The sequence below is a fragment of the Asparagus officinalis genome, chromosome 1, assembly GCF_001876935.1.
Source record: "Asparagus officinalis chromosome 1, Aspof.V1, whole genome shotgun sequence".
In the NCBI taxonomy this organism is placed as follows: Eukaryota; Viridiplantae; Streptophyta; class Magnoliopsida; order Asparagales; family Asparagaceae; genus Asparagus; species Asparagus officinalis.
In genome coordinates, this window is record NC_033794.1 from 128,092,113 (window position 1) to 128,114,938 (window position 22,826).

At 39.5% G+C, this 22,826-nt stretch overlaps 2 protein-coding genes across 2 annotated transcripts; one reads left to right on the top strand and one right to left on the bottom strand.

The window, feature by feature from the left end:
• Window positions 226-18,540, top strand: LOC109841603 (binding partner of ACD11 1-like). The gene is made up of 8 exons (XM_020410578.1): window positions 226-325; window positions 442-545; window positions 635-716; window positions 2,354-2,422; window positions 2,505-2,576; window positions 2,674-3,011; window positions 4,077-4,200; window positions 18,193-18,540. Exons 1-8 carry the CDS (start codon window positions 314-316, stop codon window positions 18,211-18,213), a joined length of 822 nt encoding a protein of 273 aa, XP_020266167.1. The 5' UTR covers window positions 226-313; the 3' UTR covers window positions 18,214-18,540.
• On the bottom strand, window positions 18,630-20,799 carry LOC109841678 (inactive protein RESTRICTED TEV MOVEMENT 2-like). The gene is made up of 2 exons (XM_020410649.1): window positions 20,675-20,799; window positions 18,630-19,955 (listed from the first exon to the last, which is right to left on the bottom strand). Exons 1-2 carry the CDS (start codon window positions 20,763-20,765, stop codon window positions 19,486-19,488), a joined length of 561 nt encoding a protein of 186 aa, XP_020266238.1. The 5' UTR covers window positions 20,766-20,799; the 3' UTR covers window positions 18,630-19,485.

Here is a 22,826-nt window from a genome sequence, read left to right on the forward strand (position 1 = left end):
CAAAATTATGAAAACTGGGACCGCCTCAAACAGCGGCAAGTTCAAGTGACAGCTAAGCAAGGGTACTTTTGTCAATCCGTCATAATTATAGGCATCAACCCGCCGTCTGCAAGCAAGGAATAACCTCTTTTTGAAACGCTGCAATACCAAAATTGCCCTCTCTTGCAACTATCGAGCAGCCAAAGGCAATGGCATATTCGTTATAATTTCATATTTGGGGGGTTTTATATTCCCCGTCTTCTTCTTCCCCTCTCAAATTCATCAGAATTTTCGAGAGAGAGAGAGAGATAGAGAGAGATTACGATCTTTGAGAATGCAGACTCAGGTATGAAACGATTTAATTTCTAAAAAATTATTCTTTTTAAAGTATTTTTCTGTTAAAGTCGAACGATTTATTTTGGATTGAAGTAATAATCTTTTTTTTTTGAATTTTATTTTTAGACGAGAACAGTACGAGTTGGGAACATCTCGGATCTAGCTGGAGAGCGAGAGGTTCGAGAATTCTTCTCGTTTTCTGGCGACATTGAGCACGTTGATGTTCAAAGGTATAATCTTGAATCCTCCCTTTTCAAAATTTTGATTGAAAATGTAACAGATTTTAGGGTTTCATTGAAGTCAAATTCATCGTTTTCAGGTTTTGTGAACCTGGATCTCGGAGAACTGCGTTTGTTACATTTAAAGATCCAAAGGCGCTGGAGATTGCATTGTTTTTATCAGTAATTTAAATTTTCTTATATGAGTTTCTCCAAAAAAATTCTTTGGGATTATATGATGACGGTAGCATTTTAGCTCTGTAGGAAATGATTATAAAGGTCTAAATGTATTAATATTTAATACTACTATTAGAAAGGATGACGTTTATATATAGGCATAATCTTTGTGCAGTTGAATAAACGATTGTCAAATAGTTTGATTATTATTCGTCTAGTTATTCGTTCATATTCGATTCGAGAGATCATTTAAGAGAAATCATATTGTTTTTAGGAACATGATTTAAGGACCCAAAATATGGGACCAATGGAGGGGACAGGTGATGTGTCACCTCCCTATTGAATAATGAGTTGGCATGGCCAACTCATTATGCAATAGGGAGGTGACACATCACCTGTCCCCTCTATTGGTCCCATATTTTGGGTCCCCGTAACAGCACTCTTGTTTTTAATATTCAGATATTAAATGAATTAAATATAAACATGTACTTATTTGATCCGTTTGCTTATCAAATGTTAGTTTAAACTTTGATACCTTACAACTTTATACTATTATTCATATGATTTTATCATTTTAACCATCCTCAGATTTTTATATTTAGGTGTTATATTAAATTTGAGAGACTTAACAGTCCAAAATCAATGTGTTTAACCAAATATTCAAATTGCAGAAAATATCTTCTTAGCGAAATAGTTGGATATTTACAAACTATCGAATGTTAATCAAATAAAATGAATTTAAATATTTGATGATTATTTGTGTTTGATTTTTGATTTAAAGAAATTTAGAGAAGAGTTTTCCAATTCAGATTTGAGTTCAAAGATTTTAAACAAATAAAAATATGAACACCTCAATCCTGTATTCACGTTTGTTATATTCATGTGTGTGGCTTGTTGAATTGTTATTTTCCTTTGATCATAACACCATCTAGAAGATTCTGAGTACTGAGTTTAAGAAGAGTCCAAAGCATTGTGTTAAAGCTATTCTTTTATTTTTTTGCGTAGTGTACAGTGAGATGCTGCACATGTTAACCAGTAATTACAGTGGAGATGAAGTAGTGTATTTTGCATATGAAGGATTGATTATAACAGAGAGAAAGAAAGGGAGTCTATAATTTTTTATGGTTTGGGTGTTTATCATATCAAAAAAGAGGATTAATCTGCAGAAAGTATTTAGGTTGTCAGCTATAAGTTTTACATATGCACAATTAAAAGCTTCCTTCCTTTGCTTCTTTCAATGTTTTAAAATTGTTTTCTATAGTTAGTTAAAGCAGATATGGTTTTTGTCAGACCTTATTATAAAGGGCATAATAGAACAGTTTGTTAATTTTTTTAGTCAGTGGATATGAAACGAGAATTAAATAATAATAATGATCACCCGTTGTTAGTTGATTGTAATGAAAGTTAGTTAATTAAACTAAAATTTCTAAGATAATATAATACATGATAAATATGACTATGACATAGGAACATGTGTTTTAAGACTTTTAAGTATTTAAGTTATATTAATAAGATATTACCAGATATTGTATCACCTTTTTTTTCATCCGGATTCTACTGTTTTGACAAAAGTGCAAGTAGAATAATCTAATTCCACACCTTAAATAATTTGTGTAATCTAGTCTTTGTTGTGACTTGTGCAGGGAGCTACAATTGTAGACCAGATAGTAAGCGTAACTTCAGCTGAAAATTACACCCCCAAAGTCGAGGAGGTACCGACATCCTCTGAAGACATCATATATTTCATGGGGCCTGCTTTAGTTATTCTAATATCCTTCTATTGTGGTCGTGCAGGAATTTGTACTCGGGCAGGTGACGAATCTAACGACTGTGACTCATCTTGGGGATAATGTGCCAACTATTGAGGTGGTCTCAACTCTCTGTAATTTTTTTTCTCATGCCTTGTTGCCTTGTTTTGAGGAAAGTGTTCTGTTTATTGTGCTAAGTTGCTCTCAATCTACAGGCTAGAAGTAGTCACGGCAGTGGATGCATAAATGTCACTAAAGCACAAGAAATTGTAACTAGTATGCTGGCACGGGGTTCAGCAATCCGGCAAGACGCCGTGAGCAAAGCCAGGGCATTCGATGAGAAGCATAACTTGACTGCCAGTGCATCTGCTAAGGTCATCTCCTTTGATAAGCGTGTGGGTCTTTCTGAGAAGATAACAGTGGGAATCACAGTTGTGAATGAGAAAATGAGATCTGTTGATCAAAGACTTCAGGTTTCTGATAAAACAATGGCTGCCTTAACTGTCGCTGAGCGAAGGTTGGTTAATACAAGCACAACTGTAAAAACAAACAGGTAATACATGTATTTCTTCACCAGTGTTATATGCATACGAATATAGTAAATATTTAAAAAGATAAGTATAAAGTGAAGTGTTCAGAAGTTAAGCAAAAAAGTATAATCTTTGAGGAAAAGTATAAGCTTGAAATAAGTATTCAATCTTTATAATAATTTATCCTGTCTGCATGTGTGTGTCTGGGTGTGTCTGCCTATGAACAAAAGCATAAGCTTCAGCAGAAAAGTATGACTTCAAAGAAACATTCATTTTTTTCGTAATAAATACAATATGCATGTGTGTCTGGGTGTGTCATTGACTCATTGTAAAGTTCAGAGCAATGGGAAAGCTCAGAGTGGGTCATCCGAAAAACCCTACTTGACATGGCTCGAGAGCTAGAGAGAGCTATAAACATGAAATATTGTTGTTCAATTATGAGGATTTGAAGTAGAGTCAAGTTGGTATGTATGTTCCAACCTACTATCATTCCTAATAATCCAAGAAAAATAAAAATTTGAGCCACTGAAGTCGGGCTCAGAAAGGTGGGTCAGCAGAGAGCCCTGCTTGAGAGAGCTTGAGAGCCATATAGAGAAGAGCTAGAGAGAAAGAGAGGTTGATCCTATTGATTGTCACTACTGTTATTCATTGTAGCCTGGGGTTCATAATAAATCATCACAATGGTTTATCCTAATATTTTGTTCTTAACCAACTTGCATTTTTTATTTCAGTTGTGATCTCTTATATATAGTAGCTACTATTAATTATTAATTATCGATATTAGAGAATAGTTTGACTGGTATAATTACAGTTAACTGGTATAATTACAGTTACTAACTCTTGATGTTTATATAATTGTAGCTTAATTATATTATAGCCTTGCCTTCGACTGGGTTGTATTGTATGTTGTTCACTCTGGTAAAATATCTATATAGTTTCTTAACCTAGGGATTGGACTCCATATAAATTAATTACCAAAAGACTTTCAAGATGCATTGACCTTTTGGGACCAGAGTTGCAAGCATGCAAAAATATAATCTGTCATAGTCTTTGAAATAATTGCTAATCTAGTTCATGTAAATGGTCAGGTATGTTACTGCTGGAACAGCATGGTTGAACGGTGCATTTGGCAAGGTTGCAAAGGTTGGTCACGTGGCTGGTATGAAAACCAAAGAGAAATTCCAATTAGCAGTATCAAACATGAGTGCAAAGGTAAGAGCAGCTCGCACTTTATCTACTGACTTAACCAGCACATCAACTGACAGTGTATTATAAAAATTACCTCACATTTCAAATATCTTGTTGAGATTTAATGCATTTAGATATGGACTTCACGCTGAACACTTTCCTGAAACCTGATTTTGTTTTTGTTCTCAAAAGATCTTGCTTCTCTTCCTGTAAGGCTAATCAATTAACAAAGATGAAAGTAGTAGGTACTTGGGTCTTTTGACTGGCTTAAAGAGAGATCTTGGGCCTGATCTTCAGTTGAGCGTGGTAAGGCACGTCTGAGCTTGACTTTGCATCATGTGTTTGGCTGGCAAGAAAGAGTCAACACAAGCTTCATCTTGAAGCAAGCATGAATACAGAGTAACTTGACTAATTTCCTCCAATCTCATACTCAAGAGAGTGAAAAGGGAAGGTCAGCTTGAGTTTAGAGTAACTTTGCTAATTTCCTCTGCTGTCATGCTCAAGAGTGAGTGAATGTCAGCTTGAGTTACTGCACATAATTAGCATGTTCAAGTGAGCTTGCTGTTATGGATGTTTTACCGCATTATAACTCTATAATTTTGCTATAAAGTTGTATAGCACTTCCTGCAGTAGTTCCTCCCATGTAATGGCAGAGAACTTCATAATTTTGTTTTTGAAGTCAATTAATGACAAGTGGTGAACTTCAGATGAGTTCATTTTTAGGGAAAATTGGCTTCTAGCCCCCTGGGTTTGGAAGGATTGGGATCCTCTACTAATGCATAGTGCCTCCTAATATCTCCTAATGCATCTCCACCTTTCATTGCAAGGATTGGGATCCTCTACTAATGCATAGTGCCTCCTAATATCTCCTAATGCATCTCCACCTTTCATTGCATAGTACCTCCTCGTATTTTGTATCTCCTAATGCATCTCCACCTTTCATTGCATAGTACCTCCTCGTATTTTGTGCTTATGCACAAAATGAAGGTGGAGATATTAGGAGACACTATGCATTAGTAGAGGATCCCAATCCGGTTTGGAAATGTGTGCTCCCCCCTTCTTTTGACCTTTTCTCATGTCTTTACCCCCTTGGACTTATTTTGACCGTCAAGAATGCAAACTGACTTGTTTGCACTTTGCAAATGTGGAATAAATTTGAGCTATTTATGTGGATTCAAAACCTTCTCAATTTTTAGCAACTCATCCTCAACTAGCAGCTGTCAATGTCAGGTAACTGTAAGCGTTGCTGATCTCCTTCTGGCTCAAATTTATACCTACTAGGAATGATCATTCAAAAAGCCACGAGAAAATAGTGTTTTCATCTTGTCACTCTTTTCCTAATTGCTCTGTAATGGTTAATCGAGTCACTAATTCTTGCTATAGAGATGAGTATGATAATCTGAATGATATTCAGTATAAGGTGGGTATGCTTAGTTGGATTTGTCTAGGTTGCAGTTTGCTCAGGAGCTAAGTTGCATGGAAACGGGCACGGGTACTGGTACGGGTGCGGGTGCGGGTACGGGACACGACAAAACTGTAAAATGTAGGGTACAGGGACATGACTAAATATATATTGAATTAATATTGTACATAAGATAATTTTTCCCCTTCATGTGTCATTAGAATTAAAATTCTGATCACATTTTTGAGTTTCTTTTATCATATTGATTATCGTGAATTGTAAACTACTCATTTTTTACTAGACATCTAAACGACCCATTAACTATATAGTTTTAAACTTGGGTATGGACTGAAACGAATCCAACCCGTATCTCATTAGTTTCAAAAGATGGATGTGACGTGTAAGCTCTACGTCCAGGAAGTCTTTGACAAGTGTTTTAAATTAACACATATATCGTATAATTGAGTACATGTTGTAATAAATGCATGCATATATTCAAGAAGTGTCCATGAAGTTTGGGTACGGAAAAGTGTCGGGTACGCATATATTCAAGAAGTGTCCATGAAGTTTGGGTACGGAAAAGTGTCGGGTACGTGTCCGGTACGGGTACGACTTCATTATAGAAGTACCCGGGTAACATAGCTCAGGAGAGTTCCTTTTTTAAGGATTGGTTAAATATAGTATGTTTTGTTATATGTCTTTAAAGCCTCAATCTGACAGTTAATTTAAAAAGAAAAGCAATTATTTTAAGGAGGGAATGCATGATGAGAATTCTGCATCTTTAAAGTTCACATTGCTAAAAATGTACAGGTGAAGGACATGTAAAATTAACGATTGGATAAATACAGTAGCTTTTTTATTTCTGTACCTTAAAAGCCACAGTCTAATAGTTATTTGAAAAAGGAAAGCAACTAGTTTAAGAAGGAAATGCATGATGAGATTCGTACATCTTTAATGTTCATATTGCTAAAAATGTACAGTTGAAGGATATGTGAAATTATTGACTGGATAAATACATTAGTTTTCCATACCTTAAAAGCCACAATCTGATAGTTATTTGAAAAAGGAAAAGCAATTACTTTAAGGAGAAATGCATGGTGAGAATTCTAATTAAGTTGAACTTTAAGGCCTATAAGCCAGGTAGTGAAAGTCACAAGAAAACTGTTAACTAAAACTTGCAAAATGCATTGGCCCAAAGGACCACCACTTAGTCATTGATACTCCGCTTCGTTAAGTTCTTGGGTCACAGTTTAAGCGATGTGAATTTGGAGCACACCATGAATCAGGTCAGACTAATCCAGACCAGAATCATGTAAGTGCTGATGTGAACTAGATTAGTCTGGGTTAATGAATATTATTATTATTTTTTTTTGGACTGAACTGTTTCTGGGATCCTGTAGCAAAATTAACCATATGACTAAATATTGACCTTTGCATAACCACAATTGTTGCAATGTACAATTGATCTTTATGAGGAAACTTTAAGTATGATGCAAGTCTTGGAAAATACGGGGATAGAAGATATAATGGGATGATTGGCATCACTGCCAACTAAATTCTAGTGAATTTTTGGTGTTCTTTTTCATGTTAAATGTTTTCATTCATGAGAAGTTTTAACTGATAGATGATAATACTCAGCTAAAAAGATGTTCATGAAAATTTCAGAGGAACTTTATGAACTAGCATTCTAGCAAGATCCCTGATAAGAACTTAGAAAATTTTAGAGGAACTTTATGAACGAGCAAGATCCCTGATAAGAGATGGATTTCACTGTAGTTTGTTTTTCTATAATTTGAAGAGAGGTATTGTTTATAGCAGTTATTGATGAAACATTTGCTAAATAATGTTATAGAAACTTTTGTAGGAAAGTCGAAAGAAAGTATGTTAGTGTTGGGAAAATATCAGATACGCTCTGACACCCGTTCTGTGGAATTTGTCCTACCGGATTTTGTGTTAAGCAATGGAAAAAAGAAATCACACCAAATCAAAAAAAAATTGCAAGAACAGAGAACACCGAGTTTTAACGAGTATCGGCAATTTGCTTACGTCCTCGGGAGCCACACAAATAATTTCCTTTATATTAAAGAAGATTACAAAGCTTGTAAAGAGCAAATCTCAACTTAAGATCTCTCAAAAGAAGAACCAACAGAAACTCTGTTGTTCAAAATAAAAGGCGCGAGTTTTTCCAACGGGAAAAACTCCTCTCTCTCAATAAATGCTATAGGAGATCTCTCTCTCTCTCTTCTTAAATTTCCCCTTCCTTTCTAATTTCCCCCAAATCACAGACTTGGCCTCTGGAAATAAATGAAGAAGAAAGACCGCCTGTTGAAGAGATTGCGAGCGAGAGAGAGAAGAACAAGGCGGCGGCAGCAGCAAGGGGGCTCTGGGTTTCCCTTTTATAGGGAAACCATAGCCAGGCCGTCGACAGCTGCGCACAATCTCACCTGCGAGAAAACGACAGAACCCTTGATCTCGCCTGAAACGAAAACTCGCCTGGAGGAGATGTCGCCTGCAGCTCTTCGCGAGCTCCCCTGCTCGTGGTCGATCTCGCCTGCTCATGGGACCCGCTCGAGTTCAAGTTCGCCTGCAACTAAACTCCGCCAGCAGCCCTTCAAAATCCGCTCGAGCTCGCCTGTTCAAGATCTGCGACCTCGCCTTCTCCAACTCAACTTCGTCTGAAGTCACCGAGAACCTCGCCTTCGCTGCTGACAAGGTAAGGGCTTACACCCATTTCCAACAATCTCCCACTTGGAGACCATACCGTTATCAGCAAGCTCTCTCTCTTAACAAGCATCTTCTCTTATGTGGCTCCGCCCTCATCTCTTACATATAAAGACCAACTGAAGTTGTGCACAACTCCAGTTTCTGGATGGTGACTGCTTTAGTCAACATATCTGCAGGATTTTGGCTCCCCAAAATCTTTTCTAACTGTAACTTCCCGTCCTCAATCATCGAGCGTATGATAACTCGATGTGTTTCGTTCTGGTATGAAATATTGGATTTTTGGTAAGGTGTATAGCATTCTGGCTATCACAATAAAGGACTTCGTTCCCCCGCTTCAGACCCAACTCTTTCAGGCACCCGGTTAACCAAATCATCTCCTTGCTCGCCTCGGTCACTGCGACATACTCTGCATCAGTTGTGAATAACGTCACAATCTTCTGCAAACGGGAGACCCAACTCACTGCTGTCGACCCTGAGGTATAAACATACTCCGTGGTGCTTCGTCTCGTATCATGATCACCGGCAAAATCTGCATCCACATATCCCTGTAGTACCAACTCTTTTCTCCCGAAACACAGTGGCATATTCGTAGTCTCTTTCAGATATCGTAATATCCACTTCACGGCCTCCCAATACTCCTTTCTTGGATTGCTTGCAAACCTGCTCACAACTCCCACTGCATGGGCAATATCCGGTCTCGTGCAAACCATTGCATACATCAGACTACCAATGGCTGATGAATATCGCACCTTCCTCAAGTGCTCCTTCTCCGCATCAGTCTTGGGTGATTGTTCACCAGACAACTTGAATTGGCTTTCAAGGGGCGTGCTAACGACCTTAGCATTCTGCATGTTGAATCTCTGAAGTACTTTCTCGATATATTCAGACCGACTCAACTTTAACGTCCCCTCAACCGCATCCCGGCTGATTCGTATCCCAAGAATCTGCTTCGCTGCACCCAGATCCTTCATAGCAAATTCCTTTGCTAACTGCTTCTTCAGCTTGTTTATCTCCTGTAAACACGATCCTGCAACTAACATGTCATCAACATACAGCAATAACACGATATAGCTGGACTCGAACCTCTTGAAGTAACAGTAATGATCTGAATTGCATCTGCCATAGCCATTGCTCTGCATGAAGTTATCGAACTTCTTATACCACTGTTGTGAGGCCTGTTTCAATCCGTATAAGCTCTTCTTGAGCCTACACACCATCTCTTTCTTTCCTTCCTCAATGAAACCAACAGGTTACTTCATGTAGATTTCTTTATCCAAGTCGTCATGAAGAAAGGCAGTCTTCACATCTAACTGCTCAAGGTAGAGATTTTCAACAGCTACCAAGCTCAACACAACTCTGATGGTTGTGAGCTTCACAACGGGGGAAAATATCTCTGTATAATCCACTTCTTCTCGTTGTTGGAACCCCTTCACGACTAATCTGGCATTGTATCTCTTCCTTCCATCACTCTCCTGCTTGACCCGGTAAACCCACTTGTTATGTAAGACTTTCTGTGCAGGTAGCTGGGCTAACTCCCATGTCTCGTTTGAGTGGAGAGAATCCATCTCTTCTTGCATTGCATGCTCCCACTGCTGAGATTCGCTCACTTGCATAGCCTCCTCATAGCATTCTGGTTCTCCACTATCTGTCAAAAGTAGGTAGTCTAGTGACGAGAGATACCTGTGATTCGGTTTGGGTACCCTGGATGACCTCCTAAGCTCCTCGCCCTGGGTAGTCGGTTCTGCGACTGGAGTCTCCTCCGTTCTTTGGTCATAATCAACGTTGTCTCCCCCATCTGGAAGTTCCTCCAAATCCATGTACTCAGATGCGTCCGCATCTGTAGTGCTGCTCCCACTGCTTTGGCCTGTCTTGACATTGTCCCTGTCCTTGTACATCACTAGCTCATTGAATATGACGTCTCGGCTTCTGATGATTTTCCTGTTCTTCTCATCCCACAGACGATACCCGAACTCATCAATACCGTATCCAATGAATGTACACTTCAGTGACTTAGCTTCTAGCTTGTCCCTGATATGGTCAGGGATGTAGACATATGTCACGCACCCAAAGACTCAAGTGTGAGAGATTAACTTTCTTACCACTCCAAACCTCTTCTGAAATCCCAAAGTTTAATAGAACTGATGGTCCGTGATTTATCAGGTATGCTGCTGTATGCACCGCGTCTGCCCAAAAAGTTTTAGGTAGACCTGCATGTAGACGCATGCTCCTCGCACGCTCTGTCAGCATTCTGTTCATCCTTTTTGCTACGTCGTTCTGTTGCGGCGTCCCTGGAGTAGTCCTCTCCAAACGAATCCCGTTCAGAGCACAGAACTTCTTGAACTCCTCCAAATTATATTCTCCACCATTGTCTGATCTCAGACACTTTACTTTCAGATCTGTCTCGTTCTCCATCATGGTTTCACTTTTTGAAGATGCTGAACACTTCCGACTTGTGCTTCATGAAGTATACCCACACCTTCCTCGAGTGATCGTCGATAAAGGTGACGTAGTACGTCGAACCGCCAAGAGAAGACACGCTAGTTGAACCCCATACGTCTGTATGAACAAGCTCTAGCTTGTGAGCTTTAGGTGGTCTTCCACCCTTCAGAAAACTAACTCTTTTCTGTTTCCCGAAAATGCAGTCTTCGCAAACACCGACTTCTACCGAATCGATGCCGGTTAGCTTCCTTTCTGAGTGTAGAATCTTCATACCTTTCTTACTCATGTGTCCCAGCCTATTATGCCACAGATATGCACTCTCCTTGCCTGCGACAATCGCGAGGGTGTCACTCGCGTGTGAAGTTAGGTAGAGGGTACCGGTTTTGTTGCCACGGGCAACCATCATTGTACCATTGGAGATTTTTCACGAATCTCCGGTGAATATTGTAACATAGCCTTCTGCTCCGAGCTGGCCAACCGAAATAAGATTCCTCTTCAACTTCGGTACGTGTCTGACGTTTTTCAGAGACCACTTAGAACCCTTCAACTATATTTGCACGTCACCTCTTCCAATGACACTACAGAGTTCATTATCCCCCAAGTATACTTTTCCAAAGTCCCCTGCTATATAGTTCTGAAATAACCTTCTATTAGCAGTGGTGTGAAATGAGGCTCCTGAATCAATAACCCATGAATCGGAATCGCTATCCATAGCGAGAATCAACGCATCTTGCACAATATGAGCCTCCTGCTCATTTTTCTTCGGTGCTTTACAGGTAGAAGACATGTGGCCCTCCTGGCCGCAATTCCAACATTTTCCCTTGATAGGTCTTACCTTCGAGTTTGACATTTTCTTCTTCGACTTCGATCGATTCCTGTTTTGGTTCCCCTTATTATGGCTTCTGTCTCTCTGCTCTAGACTTAGGGCTGAACCTGAACCTTCTGATTCATTCGATTTTCTTCTAACCTCATCGGATAGAATCATAGCTACCACCTCCTTTAGCTTCAACTTTTCCTTCCCTGCCGAGTTGCTGATTGCGATCACGCAACCTGCCTAACTATCCAGCAACTGCGATAGTATCAATAGGGCCTGCATTTCGTCATCGAACTTGATGTTGACTGAGATAAGTTGATCAACAGTCGTGTTGAACTCGCTGAGATGCATCATGAAGGAACATCCTTCTGCCATCTTGAGGTTGAATAGCGTCTTGACGAGATACACCTTATTTGAAGCTGACGGTTGCTCGTACATCGTTACGAGCGCTTCCATAAGTCCTACCGTCGTCTTCTCCTTTAATATATTGTGTGCTACAGATTTTGCGAGGGCCAATCAGACTTGCCCCAGGGCTTTTCGATCTAATATTTCCCAGTTCTCGTCAGATTCTTCTTTCTTCTTTCCTTTTGCTTTACCCATCAACGGACGGTAAAGATCCTTTTGGTACAAATAGTCTTCCATCTGTGACTTCCAGTAGGCGAAGTCTGATCCGTCAAACTTCTCAATTTTTGATTTGCCTTCTTCTGCCATTTCTTACACACACAGATCTGAACAAGGGCTCTGATACCAGTTATTGGGAAAATATCAGATATGTTTTGACACCCGTTCTGCGGAATTTGTCCTACCGGATTTTGTGTTAAGCAATGGAAAAAAGAAATCACACCAAATCAAAAAATAATTGCAAGAACAGAGAACACCGAGTTTTAACGAGGTTCGGCAATTTGTTTACGTCCTCGGGAGCCACACAAATAATTTTTTTTATATTAAAGAAGATTACAAAGCTTATAAAGAGCAAATCTTAACTTGAGATCTCTCAAAAGAAGAACCAACAGAAACTCTGTTGTTCAAAATAAAAGGCGCGAGTTTTTCCAACGGGAAAAATTCCTCTCCCTCAATAAATGCTACAGAAGATCTCTCTCTCTTCTTAAATTTCCCATTCCTTTCTAATTTCCCCTAAATCACAGACTTGGCATCTGGAAATAAATGAAGAAGAAAGACCGCCTCTTGAAGAGATCACGAGCGAGAGAGAGAAGAACAAGTCGGCGGCAGCAGCAAGGGGGCTCTGGGTTTCCCTTTTATAGGGAAACCCTAGCCAGGCTGTCGACAGCTGCGCACAATCTCGCCTGCGAGAAAACGACAGAACCCCTGATCTCGCCTGAAACGAAAACTTGCCTGGAGGAGATGTCGCCTGCAGCTCTTCGCGAGCTCGCCTGCTCGTGGTCGATCTCGCCTGCTCATGGGACCCGCTCGAGTTCAAGTTCGCCTGCAACCAAACTCCGCCAGCAACCCTTCAAAATCCGCTCGAGCTCGCCTGTTCAAGATCTGCGACCTCGCCTTCTCCAACTCAACTTCGCCTGAAGTCGCCGAGAACCTCGCCTTCGCTACTGACAAGGTAAGGGTCTACACCCATTTCCAACAGTTAGGCCATCAGTAGATCAGACACATGAATGGGTTACCATCATCAATGTTGCATGTAGTCATGAGTACCTCAATCATGTTGCCATACACGTACCCGACTCTTCCCGTACCCGTACCCGAAACTACTTAGACACTCCTTGAATTTATGCATGTATTTATTCGGATGTGTATTCAATTATATAATACATGTTTTAATTTAAAACACTCGATTATATAATACATGATAAAAGAAGCATAACAAATGTTATAGAAATTTTGATTCTTGTCATATGTGAATGAAAAAACAATACTGATCTCATGTAAATTATTAAACTTCAATGTATATATAGCCTATAGGCGTGTCCCCATACCCTACATTTATAAATTCACGGTGTCCCGCATCTGTACCAGTACCCATAGCCATACCCCCAACCATGCAACATAGGTTACTATTGTTGTGCGCAGCGGAAATTTCGGCAGCACTTCGGCAGCACAACAAGAGAGATTAGATCGATAAGAATTCCCGTCTCACCAAGAAAACAAGAATCTGAAGCGGATATCTCAACCAAGTGAGATATCGGCTCTTCCTCTCATCAGTTCTAGGACTGACCTGTCGAGGGATCCTACAAGCTATTACAAATCACGGCAAGAACACAAATTTTTACGTGGTTCGGCAAACTGCCTACGTCCACGGGGCAAGGAGGGGGCGATCTACTAATAGAGGGAGAGATACAACTGGGTTTACAATCTCACAATCTAAACCCTTACAAACTCTCAGATCCCTCACAAAATCTCTCTCAAAGGGGATGCACAAAACCCTAACAAAAGCTACACAAAAACTCCTCTTCAAACAGCCGGAAAAAACAATCAGCTTTTCCCCCCTCTGTTTTGCTTGCACGCTGCCCAAGACTCTGTCTTCGCACACCTTTACTGCATCCGCAACTGAGTTTTCTCCGGCCGCCTTTACTCTCCTGCACGCCTCAACTTCGCACACAACCTTTGCTGTAGCCGCCAGAGAACAAACTCCCACCTTGCTCAAATTCCGAAAAACCTAGAACCATGCATTTATAGGGTAACTTTCGGGTGGGCCTTCTTTACCCGCTGGATCAACGCATGGTCCCCCACAAAAAACTGATGAAACCTTCACGTGGTTTCCTCTTTTATCCTCTCACAACAAAAGCTCTCGTGGCCCCCACATGCAAAGCAAAAAACGCATTCACAATTCTCCACCTCGGCGAAGTTTTCCCAAAACTGAGCCGACACCAACCAAAACAAATGTCTCACTTGTTGTATCCAGTACGTCTTGGCAACGGACTCATGACAACGGACTCCATCCACAACAGGTCGAGACCCAAATGGGAGTGCGAACACTCAACCCAAACCAAATAGTGTCTACTCACCAAATCAAACTGAGCCTACACCGACTACACCAAATGCCTCACTTGCTGAGACCCAAATGGGAGTGCAAACACTCACCCCAAATGTCGATGTCGCTCACCAAATCGATCTCACCCCATCAACTAATCCAAACCCGGCTGCATCGTAAAGACTGCCTACGTATCCTCTTGCCCAAGGAATCGAGCCGAACGTAGTTCACCCAAATGGCCTCCAAAGGCCCTCAAACAAATAGAAAAGTCTGCAACTCTTCTTCAATATCACTAAACGATCTGCAACTGATAGCACTCTCAATAGCTCCAAATTGAGACAAATCAAACACCTCCATCTGAGGTGAACCAATGGCCGTATCCAAATTAAGTCCATCAGCTGCAATCGAATCCAACTCATCATCTGCATCCAAATCCAAATGATCCCCAATCTGTGTCACCTCAGCTGGAATCCCAAATGATACAGTATGATCTGGAGTCTCCACCCAACGTGGAGTAGCATCACTCTCCACCCGCTGCGATGTCCCAAAGATCTGATCACCACTCTCCACCTGCCGAGAGTTAAACGTGACATACCTGCTCAAAAAAAAATCAGAAGCCAATACCTGATAATCAAACATGCCTCTGAATCCCAAATGTGCTATCGGATCAAATCTCACATCCACGATGTGACCAAATGCTGGGTAGCCAAACATCCGACGCAACCCAAAATCTGAAGCAGCTCCACCAGATCTAAAATCTCTACATGTAGCAGTCAGCAACCTATGCATAAGATGGCCCAAACATGTCGTAGCCTGTACACCAATGCCAATGCTCGACATCAAACACCGATCCTCCTCCAGAAAGGAACAGCTCCCCAAATCTGCCATCTCATCACGTCGCCTCAAAGTTTCCACACCAATGAAGTGTCTCCTATTACTGTGAGCTCGGCACAAATACAGATATAGGTCCCTCTTGTACTTCCTTCTAACATCAGACTGAAGTACCTTCACCTTTCTGCCAATACACTTCCTCCATTTGTTGCGGGCTTCTAGGATTTCACACCAACGGGACTTGGTTGTAACCCACCAATGCCTAGAGCAATCCCCAACTGCGAAAACCACATACCTATTACCTCCCAATGATGCTCCCTTAGAAGGCCCACGAATGCCTGAATGAACACCCCTCAGAAGACCCCTCGAGTGATGGATAGAAGTGCCAAACTCCATCTCGGTCTTCTTGCTCATACCAATGGGTTCACAGGACTTCAAATTGCAGGTCAAAGCACTCCTCAACAACCAATACACGGCATTACTAATCAAATAACCCAACATCAAACAACGCCACAGTCTAGCCGAATCCGATGAAGTCGTCATCTCCCTATCAATCTCCGTGCTTCCGAGCAAATAATACAAATTGCTTCTTCTGACGCCCTTCATCACAATCATGGTCCCGATGTGACCTTCAAACGTGCATCCATCAAGGTCACTTTATAGCCAGATGCCACCAAAGCTCCTAGTGAAATGATGTTCTTCGATAACTGCGGAACGAACCTCACTTCTTCCAACTCCCGCACCATCCCGTCACTCATCTTAATCCGAACGGCACCAATACTACCAATAGAGCATGCATGTCCATTACCCATGAGCACAACATCCTCTCTTTCCAACTTCTGAAAGCTGGAGAACCAATCCCTTCTAGGACAAACATGGTATGAAGCACCCGAATCCAACATCCACTCTGTAGAGTTGGCAACACAAACTGACGGTAGTGCAGACAACGAATAGCCTGAAGAATCCGAATCTGAATCGTTGTCACTAGTCTTGACAACATTCACCTCTGAAGCTTGTACAGCTTTCCCCTTATTCTTCTCGGCTCGATCTAACTTTGGGCATTCGGCTTTCCAATGTCCATCCTCTTTACAAAAGGCACACTGATTCCTACGAATCCCACGATGTGCACCTCTAAACTGTGACCTCCTGCTTCGGTTTGAATCACGGCCATGAACTACTAATGCATCTCCCGATGCCTTCTCGGAGGACTCATCAACACTCTTCCTCAACTCATAATTCACCAACGCTGAGGTCACCTCCTTGTAACTAACAGTAGTTCTTCCATTAATCATAGTTAGGACAAAAGTACCATAATCATCCTCGGGCAACGAACACAAAAGTAGCATCGCCTTATCTTCATCCTCAACCATAATATCCACATTGGCCATGTCTGAAAGTAGCTTTGTGAAGTTGTTAACATGCTCCCTAATGGAAACTCCCCTCTTCATCTTGAACTGGTAAAACCTCTTCTTCAAGTGAAGCCGATTCTCAATGCTCTTAGTAAGATACTTTTCATTGAGTGTTCCCCACATCTTCTTCGCCGACATCTCGTTCATCACGTCATAAATAAGATCCGACGTCAAGCATGACCGAATAACTCCACACGCCCTACTATTCATCTTCTTCCAAACCTTAGCTTCCATCTCGGCAGGTTTCTCTTGTAACTCAAGAGTCTCCTCCAAATTCTGAGCGTCCAAGGCGTCCATCACCTGACACCTCCACAATCCGAAATTAATCTTGCCGTCGAACTTCGGAACATCAATCTTCATGTTATTGATGCTCAAACTATGTATCGTCTTCGTAAGAGACGATCCCGATGTGCTTGTTTCACCCATGTTGTCGATCTAATCTTCAAATAGGAATCCTTCAGCGAATCCTTCAAACAAGCTCCCAAGTCCAACCCGGAGCTCTGATACCACTTGTTGTGCGCAGCGGAAATTTCGGCACCTGACACCTCCACAAACCGAAATTGATCTTGCCGTCGAACTTCGGAACATCAATCTTCATGTTATTGATGCTCAAACTATGTATCGTCTTCGTAAGAGACGATCCCGATGTGCTTGTTTCACCCATGTTGTCGATCTAATCTTCAAATAGGAATCTTTCAGCGAATCCTTCAAACAAGCTCCCAAGTCTAACCCGGTGCTCTGATACCACTTGTTGTGCGCAGCGGAAATTTCGGCAGCACTTCGGCAGCACAACAAGAGAGATTTTTTCCCCCCTCTGTTTTGCTTGCACGCTGCCCAAGACTCTGTCTTCGCACACCTTTACTGCATCCGCAACTGAGTTTTCTTCGGCCGCCTTTACTCTCATGCACGCCTCAACTTCGCACACAACCTTTGCTGTAGCCGCCAGAGAACAAAATCCCACCTTGCACAATTTCCGAAAAAACCTAGAACCATGCATTTATAGGGTAACTTTCGGGTGGGCCTTCTTTACCCGCTGGATCAACGCATGGTCCCCCACAAAAAAACTGATGAAACCTTCACGTGGTTTCCTCTTTTATCCTCTCACAACAAAAGCTCTCGTGGCCCCCACATGCAAAGCAAAAAACGCATTCACAACTATCATACTACGAGGCTAAAAAAGTGAGAAAAGAAGTGATTTCAAGTTAAGTGTCAAGCCTTTGTTGGTAAATCAGGCGAGCTTGCCGTTTTGTTTCTGTACAATTGTTTGTACCATAAATTAGGAATAAACCCCTGTTTCTACGTAAACAATTAATATTTCTTAACATTATGTTTATTCATAACAGCTATCACTGTAGCCCTCTCCACACAAGCTAACAATGACTGTTGGCAATCTAATATAATCTTACACTCTACGCTGTAGTTAACATTTTCTCATGTCTTCTCTTCTCTCCAGGAGTCAATAGTTGCTGCATAAGCCAGTTAATTCTGGGGGTGGTAACTTGGGGTACAACTACTTGGTGCAGAAATTAGTTTGGTGAGGTTTACATTACAGTAGAGTTTTCATGTTGAAGCTGGTGGCACTGGATGCAATGAGTAGTACATGGCTCCACAAAAGAAGCGTGCTTAATTTTGTTCTGCTTTGTTTGTTATGTGCCTTTATTCATTTATTTCATTTCATTTTACATTTTCATTATGTATCTAGTTTTTTATTTGTTATTGTGTTTTCTTTGTGCTGTAACATTAATGTAAAACATTCTTTTTGACGACTCTGAATGAAATGGAAAGCTCTGAATATTCTCGAGTACCTTACCATGTTGATCTTGTCAGAGTCGGGTCTCTAATTTTTCAACTTTCGCTCTTTGCACCATCATGAATACAACGAACTGATCTAGTGAAATGTTTGAGAATGATCGACTTTGTCACCACCCGTGAATTGCATTCTTTTTTACAAACATATATAAGGGCATGACTAACTGTTTCTGAACAAATTTAGAAACTTGCCCCTTAAAGAGTTGGTTTGCATGAATAAGGTTTTTAAAAAAAAAAAAATCTCACTGTCACAAACACTTGTAACAAGATTTTCATGTTTTGTGCAACTTGTGATTGTGAGAACCAGCTGGACTGAATGTGCCCATTTTCTCTCTGGCTTTTAGCTCAGACAAACTCAAGGTAATTAGTTATCAACTTATTCTATATAAACTTTTTTTTATTGTCTGTTAATTTCATTTCTGCTTACCGATAGACTAACATCATGTTCTTTGTGAATAATTTCTGACCTGATGTATGATGCTTTCTTGTCTGCTTTGCACAAAATCTCGATCTTATTATATATAATTACTATGACACATTTAATAGGCTCCAGCATTAGTAGTTTTATGCACATGTTTTTCCTTTGGAGATAATAAGCAGATCGTATATAAACTTCTTTTCTGTATATATCATTTCCATTTCTGGTCAGCCACAAATTATTGCCGTGATATTTGCAAATAGATTTTGATATCATGTTATTTCTTTGGAGATAATAAGCTGATCGTATATAAATTATGTATCATAAGATGGAGTTAGATCTCCATCTTATGATATATAATGCTTATTACGCACTTAATAGGCTGCAAATTAGTAGTTTGAGATGGATGTACGTTTTGACATACGAAATGCAGCATTAGTTGTCTTTCTGATGTTATTTATTTTTCTTCAATATAATGATTAATGACGAAGTTTGAAAATGCACCTACTGATGCATAACCTAGTTGCTATCTGCCTCTGTTAACTTCCTCAGTTTACATGACACATAAAATCCTACTGCGACCAAGATCACAGCGGCCACCCCGACATTCACCATGAGCTGCTTATGTCTTTTAAACCTCAGTCCTCTATCGCCAGCCTTAGCCTTGTGTATTTTCTCCTTTTCTTCTTGGTTTTTTTGCACGTTATCTTCTCTTGGTTTGGGTTCAATTGCGGTTTTCTTGTCTGATGCAGGCTCTTGTGCGTTTGTTGTTTGGTTTTGTGTAGGGTGTCGAGCAAAGAGCTTCGGAAATATCATAGAGAGAGTGCCATTTTCAAACTTTGCTCGAATGTCAGCATTGCTGGTGTTCGAAGGAATACGGAAATTCGTAAAGAAGCGTCTCCAACGCTCGCCGATCAGAGGGCGCTCTCCACTGACTTTCAGGTTCCTGAAATTGTCCATTTGAATCTTGATTTGCTCCTTCTTGAATCCTACATCAAGAAATGACATTTGAGTTCACAGTTCATGTCCGATATATTAGAAGCGTGCACTATTTATCTCTAGGGTCAATTTCAGATATTAGCCCCTGTACTACGATAGTGTAACCGCTTTATGTTCTCTATTTTTTTAGCAGTTTTATCCTTCAAACTTGGACAACATTACTTTTTTACCCTCAATTTAGAGGACAAATTCGGTTTTTTTCCAGTTAAACTGAGTGCGGAAAGTAATTTAGTTATTATCATCATGTGACGTCACTATCCAACTCGGAAAGCTAGAGTTCTGGGATCTACATACTAATAAAATAGTTTATGGGGTGCAAGGATTCTGAACTTCATTGTAAAGGTAATCAATCTATTTATTTATGTGTTTTTATATCGGTGGACAATGCTATAAATCATTTGTTTTGCTTGCAGTAGTTATTAGTTTACAGATCAGAGTATCCCAAGTTTTTGGACTTTTATCATTTTACAATTCTCTTTTCAAAATTTGCAAGACCATTTAGTTTTACACCAATGGATTGCAATGCTTTGTTCTGGCAAAGAGAGCGAAAAGTTAATGACTGGACTACCGGAGCTTATTAACTGGAATATGATCAACTTCATATGTTTTTCCCATGAGGTAAAACACCCTGATGTTTAAGATTATCATAAATCATCTCAAAACAAGCTAAGGAATTTACGGTACCAAAATCTGAGTAAAAATTTATTACCAGGGAGAGATATTTCGAGAGTATCAGATCCTTCCTCATGATTCCATTTGAAAGAGGGTTTGAAGTCCTCATAGGTAACTCTTGTACTCATCTCTCTTCCCTTTTCTAATTTTTTCACTGCAAATTGTTAGTTGTTGTATATCAATGAGCAGCACTAGGCTAGGCTTATATATATGTACTTGGGATACAGAGAAGGGGGTTCTCTTTTAGTTAACTTCAGAAGATAATTATTCCTTATAAACATGTAGCTTTCTTGGGACCGAGTAGATTTAAAAGCTTAATTATTCCTTTCCATCTGGGCTTTAGTTTAAGCCACCTCCAGTCCTGGGCAAAAGAAATGTTCTCTGCTCTCTGTCATTGCCCTGTCTAACAGACTCCAGTTTTCTATTAGATAGTTGTGGGGTTAAATATACCCCTTTAACTCTTTTATTAGTACTTGCATTTTCTGATCCTCTAATTGTACTACTATATCGCCTGTAATTTAGAGGTCGAGTTAGTCTTTTTCTATTTAATCTGGGCGTAGAAGGTAATTTAATGTCATGTGATTCGCTCGTGAATCTCTAACTAACTGGGGAAATAGTTCAGGGAATACAGGCGGTTACATCTTCATAATGCATGGACTATGGAGTGTGTATGCACATCTATATTATTTACGGAATTACAGTTGAGTTTTCTATAGAATTTCATCCTTGATCTTTTACTTTTACAAAGAATATGAGGCTCTGTACTTGGTCCATCACTGTTTCTCAGAAGAACATGGAAAAAAAATTATGGCAAAACTTTGTGGAACGAATACATTCTTGCGTGATTTTAGTAGTTATGCAAGACATCACAGTTATAAAGTAAAAACGACAACAACACCATTTGAAGTTATTTGAATCTGTTTCATTGATTTACGAATATAGACCCTTTGCCTTTCTCATCATTATCAGGCACGAGTAATGTTGAATGTACTGCAAATCTCATATTACTTTTGCAACGTGTCCATGTGTCCCTATTTCTGGAAATGCGCGAGTCTTGCAGACCAAAGTAGGATGAACTTGGTAGTTCAATTTGCGTTACTCTTATGAGCTTTTGTACTGTAGATCGGCCTGAAACATGGATTCTGCTTCATTTTATCCTCACACGAGATGTTTTGATGTTTTTGAAATGTTCCTCCTTGTTGCATGTGGACCTTATTTGAGATCTTTGTATGAGTTAAAATAGAAGAAGATATTTGTAATCCCCATCTACAAATCTACAATGCTCTTTGGGATCCTACTATTTTTAGTCCCATGCTTCTTAAGATATGAATTCACCTTTCATAGAACTCTTGTCCTGCTTATTGAGGTAATCTGACAACTAACAAATTTAGACATATGTTACAAAATGGGTAAATTTCACTAAATCCCCAGTAGGTTTGGGACTTTGGCGATTAGTCTCCAAAATGTTTGAAATTCTCACCGCATCTCAATCGGGTTTATCAGAAAATCTCCAAATTTGGGTTGCTCACTTTCTCTCTATCCTAATCCTAATGCCACTCTCCTCCGGTGAATGTAGTCAGGGGTTATTGGTTGGGACAAATTGGGGCTAAGTGGGAAAAATGTTCCAATGAAACAATTTTACCCCTTTGGGATATTTTGAGTGGGGTAAAGTGGGATAAAGTGGGATAATGAGATAATTTCAGCATTTGATTTGATAATTCATGTGAGATAATTGATAATGTGGCACCTTATTAAAATATAATTTTATCTATTAATTACTTCTAAATTAACTTATTCAATTAGTTTAGTATATTATTTAGTATATTATTATAATATAAATATTATTTTACTTTATATTAAAATATAATATATTGTACTATACTTACAAATTACTATTATTAATTATTATATTGTATTGTATTATATTATATTAGCATGCTATACTATATAATAATTAATATAATATAAGATCAATATATTTTTAATATAATATTTTAATAATATAATACATTATTTTATTTATAAAAAATATAATATGTTATACAATAATTACTAATTAACATTAGATTAGTATATTACATTATATAATAATTGATATAATATATGAATAATATATATAATATAATACTTTAATAATATATTATTTAATTTAATATATTATAATATAGTATCATAGGATATAATGTACT

Bases quoted from the DNA above. Each gene is read 5' to 3' on its own strand.
- LOC109841603 (XM_020410578.1), top strand. The intron at 717-2,353 runs GTAATTTAAATT...TGACTTGTGCAG, and splicing joins AGATTGCATTGTTTTTATCA to GGAGCTACAATTGTAGACCA. The intron at 2,423-2,504 runs GTACCGACATCC...GTGGTCGTGCAG, and splicing joins ACACCCCCAAAGTCGAGGAG to GAATTTGTACTCGGGCAGGT.
- LOC109841678 (XM_020410649.1), bottom strand. From the start codon at position 20,765: ATGAGTACAAGAGTTACCTATGAGGACTTCAAACCCTCTTTCAAATGG. The intron at 19,956-20,674 runs GTAATAAATTTT...TTCTTGATGTAG, and splicing joins TCTCGAAATATCTCTCCCTG to GATTCAAGAAGGAGCAAATC.